Consider the following 12,825-nt stretch of genomic DNA (forward strand, 5'->3'; position numbering starts at 1 on the left):
CAAAAAAAAAAAAAAGGAAAAAGCCAACTTTTTAGAAAGAGCGAGGTAAATTATTGAGAAAAAAATCCAGAATGCATGTAGGTAGCCCACAACTGTAAGGGATTTTCTGTTCTACTCATATTGAGTTAAAGCTACAGTTGTTATATTGATACATCATCCTACTTTTAATAAACAGTCAGCCAGTTATTCAAATTGTTGCAATAAACTAACTTACTCTGACCTCCTGCTTTTCATAATTCTTTATCAGGCTTACTCTGATGTTCTGTTCTTTTTTTTTTTTTTTTTTTTTTTGGTACGAGGGCCTCTCACTGTTGTGGCCTCTCCCGTTGCGGAGCATAGGCTCCGGACGCTCAGGCTCAGCGGCCATGGCCCACGGGCCCAGCCGCTCTGCGGCATGTGGGATCTTCCCGGACAGGGGCACGAACCCATGCCCCCGGCATCGGCAGGAGGACTCTCAACCACTGCGCCACCAGGGAAGCCCTGATGTTCTGTTCTTTATAATTCTCTATCAGAACCTCCTATAGTTGCCTCTGACAGTGCATTTACTTGACAGTACATACAGATGGTCACATTCTTCAACAGCTCAGTTTTGCACATCACAGAAAATCACAGAACAACTCCACATCACATCAGAGACAAACCTGGGAATCTTGACCCTGAGTCCTATAATGTTAAGAACTTGCTTAAAATATTGCTTTTCCCCTTGAGGCTACTGCTGCTGACCCCCCAAAATTTGAGTCATTTAATTGTAAGTATAGTACCTTCCTGTCAAAGAGCTTTGAAATATATGGCTTAAAGTAGTGCTCCTTTATTCCTTTGGCTTCTACCAGAAGTCCGTCATGTAGTTCACACAGTACAGGAATGATGCAGGGAGGTTCTTCAGAAGCCCTAAAGTCAGCAGTATGGAAATCAGATGGTAAACCTAGTTTGACAGGGTATAAAGAGCAATGGAGGGAAAAGAGAATATGGTCAATTTTTGAAACTCTTTTTCTAAAAATTGATAATCAGTTTTCAAAAATACATAAGGTCTTACCTTTAAATGACGGATTTAGCAAGTCTCGTCTATTTGGGCACATAATGGCATTGGCAAAAATCAGATCCAAGCAGCACAGAAGTAAATGATAAGAGTTTACTAAATCATCTCCAATCATACGAAAATTACCTTTAGAAGAAAAGAGACATAAAACCCAGAAACCTTTCAGGTCAAATAGCACCAAGTTCCCACAGTAGAAATGTAAAACACCTGAAAGTGTCACCTTACCCTTAGTATAAACAAAGAGTGTCCAACAGAAATTAAAGAGCTCCTTAACACTGCAAGGAATCCTCCTAAAAAGGGGGGAAAAATGTACTTTTTATCTGACTTACTAAATATCATTCCACATTTGTCACTTAAATTGAAACAGCAAATATAACAAATAGTAAAGTCAAATTACATATAAAATCTCATTCATAAAGGACAGACAACTATGTTTTATTAAATGGAATTAAAAAGTAGACTTTTAAAAATGCAAATTCCCTTAATAAGTTTGTATCATAATTTTTATGTCAATTATATGAGGATTAAGTGTCTCACCTCTGCTTCCTGCTTCGTGGTAACTTTGGTGGCTCTTCATATGGATTTTGAAATATATCTAAAAAAATTGGCTCAAATTTTTTGAAAATTACAGTAGACACCTCAAAATTTCTTTCTAGCCTTTCTATACGTTCACGAAATTCTTGTGGCAAGTTTGACATGTCCATCCACTTCTTCATTTTACTAAAAAACTGTATTAAACTAAAAAAACAGAAAAAAAGCAACTTTAAAATGAGTCCATATAATGGAAGGAAAAGAAGACACTCTACTTATGCCTAAAAATCTTTATAAAATGCCTGATTTTATTTAAAAAAAAAAAGAGAGAGAGAAAACAAAAATCTCACTCCAAGTGCTATGAAATTACTTTGGTTCCCAGAATCACTGTGGGAATGTAGATTTTGAATTAGTAGTCAATATATAAAATACCTTCTACAATGCAGGGAGTACCTATCTACTACTTTTATTCCCTGTAGCACCTAGACAATACTCTGCATATAAATTACAAAGTGAATGTTAGGCAACAGACTGATGAGTTCACAAAACTAGTTTGAGGAAAGACAGAATCTCCCAATACTGGATTCTGGAATTTGATCACAAAGCACCAGACTGTTACAGGGCAGGAATAAAATTCAAATGTTTGTGTTCCAACGTGTGGTTCTACCTCCAAATATAAACTAAGAAGGTAGTACATACCCAGAAAATCACTTAATGGATAATAGCTCTACCTTTCTGGCTTATTTAACTATGAGTACATTTTTTTTATGTCCTCATGTTAGTATGGTCTTAGACTGAAATTTTGTAGTGTTAAAGCTCATTTAAGTGTCTAGCGCTATATACAGAATGATACTTGTAATTTTTTTCTTAAAAAAGGTGGTGGAAGAAATCATTAGCTAGTTGTCCATAGGTGTTCAAACTCCAGACATGCTGATTGAAATCTAAAAATCTGAGTTTTTTTAAAAGATCTTTATCAGGGCTTCCCTGGTGGCACAGTGGATAAGAATCTGCCTGCCAATTCCGTGGACACGGGTTCGATCCCTGGTCCGGGAAGATCGCACATGCCGCAGAGCAACTAAGCCTGTGCACCACAACTACTGAGCCTGCGCTGTGGAGCCCGCGAGCCACAACTACTGAAGCCCGCATGCCTAGAGCCCGTGCACAGCATCAAGAGAAGCCACCGCAATGAGAAGCCCGCGCACCACAACGAAGAGTAGCTCACACTCGCTGCAACTAGAGAAAGCCTGCGCACAGCAATGAAGACCCAACACAGCCAAAAAATATATATATATCATGATACCCTGTGTGTGAGAATTCTCCTTTTTGGTTTTCTTTTTTTAATGGGTAATATGCATAATTACAAAATTTAAAAGGTACTAAAGGATATATGATGTCCACTACCACCGCCCTCCCAGTTTTTTTCCACTAAAGCAATCAACTTTGCCTTAGTGACTAATTACATTGTTACTAGTTATTTGTCCTTGCAGAGCTTTTTAAGGCATTTATAAACATATACCTACTTAAACTTTTTTCCCACTCATACGATACCATACTACCTACAATATTCTGCACTTCATTTTTTTCCTGTAACTTATTTTGGAGATCTTTTTTTTTTTTTTTTTTGCGGTATGCGGGCCTCTCACTGTTGTGGCCTCCCCCATTGCGGAGCACAGGCTCCGGATGCACAGGCTCAGCGGCCATGGCTCAGGCGGACTCTCACTCCGCGGCATGTGGGATTTTTCCGGACCGGGGCATGAACCCGTGTCCCCTGCATCGGCAGGCGGACTCTCAACCACTGTGCTACCAGAGAAGCCCTGGAGATCTTTTTATATCAGTTCATGTAATACTCCTTCCATAATTTTAAGAGCTGCATTTTATTCCACTATATGAATGTACCATAAATGTATTTAAACATTCCCTTTTAACCCTTAATCTTTTTATTTTGAATTAGCATCAAACTTACAAAAAAGTTGCGAGAATAGTATACAAGAACTCCTTTATTCACCGATAATTAACATTTTGTGTATTTGCTTTGTCATCCATCTCTCTCTCTCTCTGTGTATATATGTGTATACAAGTGTTCCTTGATTTATCATGGGGTTACATCCCGATAAACCCACTGTAAGCTGAAAATATTATAAGCTGAAAATGCATTTCATATACCTAACCTACCGAACATCATAGCTTAGCCTAGCCCACCTTAAACATGCTCAGAACACTTCCATTAGCCTACAGTTGGGTAAAATCATCTAACACAAAGCCTATTTGATAAAAAAAATGTTGACTATCTCATGTAGTTTAATGAATACTCTATTAAAAGGAAAAAACAGAATGGTTGTATGGGTACAGAATGGTTGTAAGTGTATTGGTTGTTTACCATCCTGACTGCATGGCTGACTGGGAGCTATGGCTCACTGCTGCTACCCAGCATCATGAGACAGTATCACACCATCAAGTCACAAATCTTAAGTTGAATCATCATCTGTATATGTATCCACATGTGATGGTTAATTTTAGGTGTCAATTGGACTGAGCCACGGTGCCCAGATAGTTGGTCAAACATTATTCTGGATGTTTCTGTGAAGATGTTTTTTGGATGAGATTAAAATTTTTTAGAAAAGTTATATACAGGCTTATGGATTTCCACTGCCTATCTGGACCAAAGCCAATCTGCCTACAGTCACTGCTGAGTGCCCAATCAGCCAGCAGCAGAGCAAGGTTCTTTAGGAGGCTGTATATGCTCTGAATCAGCAAACGGTATAGTGTTGTTTCTTCCATAGCCAGGATTCACAGGTCCAGGAATCAAGAGGTGGGGGGAGAGTGGCACCACTCACAATTACCCCTACTGACCCACCAGCAAAATTTTTGCTTCCTGTCTCTGTCACATTATACTCTGTTGGCCTAGAGGTCTTAGCTCCAAAGAAAGTAATGCTTCCACCAAGAGATACAACAATATCCATTGAACTAGAAGTTAAGATTGCCATCCAATCACTTTGGGCTCCTCATGCCTCTAAAGCAACAGGCAAAGAAGGGAGTTACTATGCTGGCTGGAGTCACTGATCCTGATGACCAAGGAGAAATTGGATTGCTACTCCAGAATGGAGGTAAAGAAGAATAGAATACAGGAATCCCTTAGGGTAGCTCTTACTATTACCATGCCCTGTGATTAAAGTCAATGGAAAACTACAACAACCCAACAGGCAGGACTACTAATAGCCCAGACTCTTCAGGAACGAAGGTTTCCGGTCACCTCACCAGGTAAAAAACACCACGACCAGCTGAGGTGCTTGCTGAAGGCAAAGGAAATATGGACTGGGCAGTGGAAGAAGGTTATTAATACCAACTACAACCACGTGACCAGCTATGAAACGAGGACTCTAATTGTAATGAGTATTTCTTATTTTGCTACAAATGTTTGTGTGTGTATATTAAATCTTTGTATTCCTTCCTCTCTTACCCACTTGTTACGTAACATAGCACGTACTGACTTTATACCACAGTATTGTTAACTTTACTTCCGAGTATTTAAGTTATAGGATATCAAGAAGAGTAAACATCACCCAAGTATTTTGCCTCCTCTTTTGGGCAAAGGGTTAGGGCATTTTGGGTTGTACAAAGTATACTTATCTCATTTTAGGCTAATGTATGATCTTGTTATGGCTTTTATTTGCAGATTAAGTATGGCATAAGGAGGTGTGTATGGGCGCCCAGATATTCAGTCAAACATTATGCCAATGTTTCCATTAAGGTATTTTTTGGAATGAAATAAACATTTGGATTGGTGGATTCTGAGTAAAGCAGATTACTCTCCATAATGTAGGGGGGCCTCATCTAATCAGTCTGAAGGTCTTAACAGAAAAAGACTGACCTCCTTCCAAGTAAGAAGGAATTCTGCCAGCAGACTGCCTTTGGATTCAAATTGCAACTCTTTCCTGGGTTGCCAGCCTGCTGGGCTACCCCATATTTTAGACTCTCCAAGTCTCCACAACCATGTGAGCCAATTCCTTAAAATCCCTCTCCCTCTCCTCTTCCCAGCCTGTGCATGTGTGTGTACATGCTATTTTGCATGTGCGCTCGCTCTCTCTCTCTCCATATATGTGTGTGTGTGTGTGTGTATACACACACACACACACACATATTAACACATTCTATTGGTTTTGTTCCTCTGGTGAACCCCAATATAACATACATATAATTTTTTTCTGAAGCATTTGAGAGTAAGGTGTAGATATCATGCCCCTTTACTCATAAATACTCTATTTTCATAAAGAGAAAATGTATTTACTCAAAAATATAGTTTCTATTTCCTGAGAAAGAGGTCTTACATGATTAAGTGCAATTATCAAAATCAGAAAATTTTATATTGATAAAATACTATTAGTTCATATTCAAATTTATAATTCACCAATTGTCTCAAGAATGTTCTTGATAGCAATCTTAAATTTCCCAATCTAGGTTGTGATCTAGTAGCATGAACTGCATTTATGTGTTATTTCCTTTTAGTTTCCTTTGGTCTACATCAGTTCTTTAGACTGTCTCTTGTGACACCAATATTTTGGAAGAGGATAGGTCAGTTATTTTGTAGTATGTCCCTACATGCTTCCCTCATTATTAGATTTAGGCTATGTATTTTTGACAGAGTACTACATAAGTGATGTTATATCCTTCTCAGTGGGTCATAACCATTTGTCCCATCATTGATAATAACTCTGCACTTGATTTAGGTGGTATCTGCCAGGTTTTCCACTTCAAAGTTACTATTTTTCCCTTTGTAATTGATAAGTGACTTGTAGGGAGATACTCTACAATTATGCAAATATTTAGTTGGCATTCTAATATAAGGAAGATATTTCCCTTCTCCCCTATTTATCATCAGTATAGATTTTATTCAGTGAGCTATAATCCATTACTGTCCCTATTCATTCTGATGCTCAAGTTATCCCAGGTATGATTACAAATGGGAGCCTTTTCAAACTAGCTCCTATGCCCCCTGGATATGTCCCCAACATTTTTTGAGCACTTCCTTACTTTCTGGCATAAGTTGTTCCAGGTTCGTTAGAAAAATAGGTCTGCCCCAGCTTCTGAATCAGCCATTTCTTTGAAGACATTATGCTAAGTATTCATTTGTTGTGTCCTTCCTTGGAGATATTATGCTGTTATTTGAAGACATTAGGCTAAGTGAAATAAGCCAGTTACAAAAAGACAAATACTGTACGATTCCACTTATGTGAGGTACCTAGAACAGTCAAATTCGGAGAGACAGAAAGTAGAATGGTGGTTGTCGAGTGCTAGGAGGAGGAAGAGGGAAGTTATTGTTTAACTGGTATGGAGTTTAAGTTTGGGAAGATGAAAAAGCTCTGGAGATGGATGGTGGTGAGGGTTTAACAACAATGTTAATGTATTTAATGACAATGAACTGTACAATTAAAATTGGTTAAAATGGTAAATTTTATGTAATGCATATTTTATCACATACACATACAATTCCCCCCAACCCTGCCGCCAAAAGCAAAGTATAGAGTAGGGATGGTAATATGGAACATACATTCCAATAGTGGCACACTACCTAATTTTAACGGCACTCAAAAGATAAAAAAGAAAATTACTCTGTAAAAATTAGTATCATCAATGTTCCAATTAAAATTATGAAAAATCATTTTTCATTCAGGTTCTATTATACTATGAAAATAATGAATGAATGAAAGTTGTCTTGATTTAAGTTACTGAAAAACTTATAAAAAATTAGTTCTCAATACTTAAAACAATAAGATATAGACAACTAACTGCTTTATTAAAATGAATTTTTAATTCATTTTAATTTAATTCATAATAAAAAAATTCAAATTATAAAATAGATACAATTTTTTAATACCCTTAATAGCAGAACAAATTTTTACATGAAACTTTCTTTTTAAGTTGGAAGTTGCTTTGGTTAAATTTTTTTGTTTTGTAGACTGAAGCTGAATATAGATACAGTTCAAAAGGAGACATACTAATGTATATTTGTATATAGACACATATGTAATACAGCATGACTTGGGAGGCTCGCCACTTTCTTAGGTATATAACCTCTGGGAAGTAATTTAATCTCTTGGTGACTTGGTTTCCTCATCTTTAAAATGAGATTTATTTAATACAATTACTGTGAGGATTAAATTAATAAAGATATGCAAACTATTAGCACATATTGTCTGTCACACAGGTAAATATTCAATAAAAATCTGCTAGTTTTACATGTTTATGTATAAATCTATACTTAAACAGTATTTTGCAGTATAATTTATTAACAATATTTAATGGATATTTTCCCATATCTATAAAGATCTACATAGTCATTTAAAATTACATTTAAAGTTGAAATTTTGAAAATAGCCCAAATTATTATAAATCAATGTAAATAATAATCATCACTTGAAATTCTTTTTTATTTGCCTGAATGAACATATTGATGTTGGTCAACAGCTCTTTTAGCAATTAGGAATGTGACACTTAAAAAAATTTTTTAAAACCAATCCACATTTTAAAAAGTATCTTTTGACTCATCACTACACTTTTAGGAATTTATCTGAAATACACACTTACAATAATGTTCACTTGTCTGTAATCACATGGGACTGGATATAATCTAAATGCTCATCAATAAGGGGGCTGGCTAAGTATATAAAACATCCTTATAACTTAAAATATCCCACAGTCACTAAAAAAAAATTAATGAGGTAGAGCTATACATAGTTATATAGAAGGATTTCCAGAATATAAAGTAAGAAAAGCAACAGAAAAATACATTTAGCAATGATTTCATTTATGCTTAAAAATAAAACGCAAAAAACTGAAAAACAGATTTTTTTCCTGCTTAAAAATTTAATAACAGTAAATTGCTAATAGTGGTAAATTCTGGGGGATGGAAAAAGAAAGAGACATCTTTCTATTTTCAACCCTTCTGTATTATTTGAAAATTTTTAAACCGTTTTTCTTTTATTGTGGTAAAAGTATATACAATGTAAAATTTACCATTTTAACCATTTTTAAGTGTACAGGTCAGTGGCATTAACCATTACTACTATCTACCTCCAGAACTCTTTTCATTATTTGAAATTTTTATCATGAGCTTGTACTGTTCAGTTTCTGCAACAACTTATTATTACAAAGATTTAAAAATTTAATATGGTCAGTGATGAGAACCATCAATAGAAAAAGACCATATGACAATGGACAAGGTTTTGCTCAATTTAAAAAAATTACCTTAACTCCTTTTATCTTAGTTATATTTTCATTTTGTTTTTATCATGAATGACAAAAATTATATTTACTAAAGTTTTAAAAATTGTCTTGACTTAATTCTTTTTCCATTTATAGGAACCAAAATTGTTCTGAGGATTGTTTTTCTTTTTTAATTTAGCATGAACTGAAACTTAACCCTTGCTGGATAGGGCTTTACACTTTCTCCTCTGTCCTGGAAACCCAGGATAGCAAATAGACAATGACCTCAAATAGTCATTACGAACATTAGCAACTATCCAAATCTGAATCACTCCATTTCTGTTGTTTGGTATTCAGGCAAATAGTTCCATACAGTTGATACCAGAGCAAGTAAAAGCTATAGCTAAGACCCATCAATTGCTTAGTATTTGCAAGGGAAAAAATATCAACCATACAGTAGAGAAACAAGAGAACATCGTTAGCAGGTGATCAAAATTAACATCACCAATGAGAGGCAGAAGGATACCATGTGCCTCTAGATGTGATATACTGAGGACACAAAATCACTTATGTAGTTTTCCATCTAGGAATGTAAAACCTGCACCTAATCATAAGGAAACATGAAACAAAACGAGGAACAATCTATTAAAAAGGGCGGCAGAGTGATTGTGAACTATACCCTTCAAAAATGTCAATGTCGGGGCTTCCCTGGTGGCGCAGTGGTTGGGAGTCTGCCTGCTGATGCAGGGGACACGGGTTCGTGCCCCGGTCCAGGAGGATCCCACATGTCGCGGAGCGGCTGAGCCTGCACGTCCACAGCCTGTGCTCCGCAACGGGAGAGGCCACAGCAGTGAGAGGCCCGCATACAGCAAAAAAAAAAAAAAAAGTCAATGTCATAAAAGACAAAGGCTGGGCTTCCCTGGTGGCGCAGTGGCTGAGAGTCCGCCTGCCAATGCAGGGGACACGGGATCGTGCCCCAGTCCGGGAAGATCCCACATGCCTCAGAGTGGCTGGGCCCGTGAGCCATGGCCGTTGGGCCTGCGCGTCCGGACCCTGTGTTCCGCAACGGGCGAGGCCACAACAGTGAGGGGCCCGCATACCACAAAAAAAAAAGAAAAAAAAAAAAAAAGACAAAGGCTGTGGAAATGTTCTTGTTTAAAGGAGACTAAAGAGACATGGCAAGTGAATGCAATACCTGATCCTAGATTGGATTATTTTTTTTTTAAGATTGGATCTTGAAGGAAGAAAATGCTATCAAAAATGTTACTGGATCAACCAATAAAACTAGAATACAGATGCTAGATTATATAAAATTACTGTATCAATGTTAACTTTGTTGAAGTTGATAACTGTACTGTAGTTATTTAAGGAAATACACACTGAAGTATTTAGGGGTAAAGGGCTACAATGGACACCACTTAAATTGAAATAGCTGAGGAAAAAAATACTATTTAACAGAAAAAGATCAAATGATAAAGCAAATGGAGTAAAATATCAATAAAAGGTGAGTCTAGGTCAAGGGTACATGGATGTTCTTTGTCGTTTTCTTATTTCTGCAACTTTTCTGAAAGCTTGAAATTATTCTCAAATTTAAAACATTAATGAAACTGTTACAGAGAAAAAAGATTTAGAACCTCTAAATCTAAAAAGATTTAGAGGCCTCTGGTTTAAGTTAGAATTTAAGGAAGAAAGGCAGAGAAAGAATGTGAGAATTGGGAAAAGATACCTATAGGATAACAAACTTCGAATGGGATGAAGCTAAATGATTTAAAATAAAGAGAAATTAAATCCTAAAATTAAATTTAGGACTTATAAAATAATGTTTGAAAAATCAAAGTGCTTTACCTTAATTTAGCTGAACGTAGTATTCTGGTAAGTGAAACACAATTTCCTTCCATGATACCCTTTCCAACTGTGGGAATAATGCTTTTGCGGCAAGCAACATATAATGAACATGCCAACCAGTGTATAACTTCTCCCTGGCAGGCAAAAGATAAAACAGCAAAATGGATACACTATGTTAAAACGCTTGAATTCTAGAATCAAAAGAGATCTTAGAATTACCTGGTCTAATTTCCATCCTGTATTAACAGGCCAGAGAAATGAAGATATTTGCCCAAGGTCACAAAACTTAGTTGGTTGCAGTAATGGGTATAAAACTCCTTACTCTTAGTCCTGTGTAACATGCTAAGTCCGTATTAATCTAAAGATAGATCTCTCACCTATACCCCAAATCTAATATTATTGAAGAGTTTTCAATTTCTCAGCATTAGCTTTCTCAATATTATAACACCAGTCATGGCCTTAATGATGCTGAAGTTCCTACCATTTTAGTTTTAGGTTTCTTTTTTAACCAGTTTGGCAGAGAAAGGAAAGAACAGAGTAGAAGATGGCAAGAGAATTACACATATAAAAATTAATACCCATCACAACACAAAGGAGACTGTCAGTTTTGTGAGGTAAAAATTTGGGGAATTATTTACCCTAATCTTTAAAATAGTAAGTATGGCTCTCTATCTTAGCAGACACTTCAATTTACAATGCTACAAAAAAGGTGTCATTTGGGAATTCAACACTTAATTCTCTGCTTTAGGCTTGAGATATCCAAGCTAGATTCACTTTATGACTTCACTGGTGAGTTTTACATAAAATTAAGAACTAGACTCAAATCTCATAGCACAACACAATACTGTTGTGCAGATCCTCTTTAAGATCAGACTCTAAAAGAATAAAATGATTGATAAAGATTTCTTGCAATAATCCAAAAGGGGTGGGTAGAGATGGGTAGCCACTAATAAAGCTAAGACCTAGTGTTCCTACCCTGAAGTACTATAGTGAAAAGTCTCATTTGCTCAAGGCGTTAAAGGAGGCAGGTAAGCTTAAGGTTGAATACTTTTAGAAGCCTTGATTAACGAATTGTTTGGGTATAGCATCCAAGTACTCTACAGCTTTTGGATACAGGCTACTAGATGAAAACACTATTAATACAGAGAAAATTTAAGAACCAAAATTACTGCTTTGATTTTTTTCCTTAAAAAAAAAGCACCTATAGTATTTAATTTAGTTCCTTTACGCTAGGCCTTAGAAATACAAAAACAGTTTCTAACATCAGGGTACTCCAAGTGTAGAGCTAAGAGGAACAGATATTATGCTATTATCTATAATTGGTGAGATATATGTTTTAAAAAGAATTGAAGAGAAAGTGTTATGGGAGAATATAGTGTAGTTACTGATTTTGACTGGAGGTCAGGGAAGGGTTCACAGAGGGAAACAAAAGTGCTAAGTGGTGAAAAATCACCAGAATGTACAGGAGTGGGTAAGCAGGAGCTAGTCAGGTAGACTAGAGGGGATAGGGGCTGGGCAGAGGGGTTCTTAGGAAGCAGCAGATATATGAAAATGCCCTCCACCAAAAACAAAGCATAAAAGAAGAGGAAAATAAAACACTCTAGATAGAATAAACACTCACAAAATCTTAATTCACACAGCTGTGACTTTGGTCAAACATTTAAGATATCCTGATGAACTCGGCCTAACTGGAGATTCAGCTCTTCAACTTTCGCTGCAGTCGGGAGTGAGGGAAAAGCTTCCAGGCAGAGGGATTGGCATGGAGAAAGCACACAAGTAGGAACAAGCTTGGCATATTCAAGAATCTGAAAGATGTGCCCAGGTTAATACCTTGACCTCCGTCTGCACTCAGCAGTGCTTTTCAGTGACAGACCAAATGAGGACTCGATGTCAGAAATGCTTTCTCAGACTTCTAAAAAGTTTGTTTCCAATCTAGAGACCATAATTTATAATCTCCCTTAGCTTCTTATTCTTTCCTCAGCTTTCCAGTCGTGTCACCCAGAGATGCACATCACTGTCCTTCATCCAGTCTATCCAGTCCTACCCTGGAGACATACAGGAGTCTCTCTTCTTCTCTCTCTCACACACACGCACACACATTCAACTCCAAATTTCCAACTCTATGCCTTAGAGCCCACCGATTATTTCACCAGGTGATGAGTCAGCAGAGCACTCTGGGTGAGTCCAGCCCTCTTGGATCACGAAAACCTTTG

General features: G+C 36.7%; 1 protein-coding gene across 3 annotated transcripts in view; it reads right to left on the minus strand.

Moving 5' to 3' along the window:
• RBL1 (RB transcriptional corepressor like 1) overlaps positions 1–12,825 on the minus strand; it is a 70,926-nt gene that overhangs the window by 56,052 nt on the left and 2,049 nt on the right. For 2 of the 3 annotated variants that reach the window (XM_024743134.1, XM_024743135.1), the window contains exons 2-6: positions 10,613–10,746; positions 1,574–1,774; positions 1,262–1,326; positions 1,034–1,162; positions 762–922 (exon numbers count right to left, since the gene is read on the minus strand). In XM_024743134.1, the coding sequence (XP_024598902.1) occupies positions 762–922; positions 1,034–1,162; positions 1,262–1,326; positions 1,574–1,774; positions 10,613–10,746 (690 nt within the window). Of the gene's footprint in view, positions 1–761; positions 923–1,033; positions 1,163–1,261; positions 1,327–1,573; positions 1,775–10,612; positions 10,747–12,233; positions 12,329–12,825 lie in introns of those variants that run through there. The other variant, XM_024743136.1, reaches the window with a different exon arrangement.

The sequence above is a fragment of the Neophocaena asiaeorientalis genome, unplaced genomic scaffold (assembly GCF_003031525.2).
Source record: "Neophocaena asiaeorientalis asiaeorientalis breed wild unplaced genomic scaffold, Neophocaena_asiaeorientalis_V1.1 scaffold82, whole genome shotgun sequence".
In the NCBI taxonomy this organism is placed as follows: domain Eukaryota; kingdom Metazoa; phylum Chordata; class Mammalia; order Artiodactyla; family Phocoenidae; genus Neophocaena; species Neophocaena asiaeorientalis.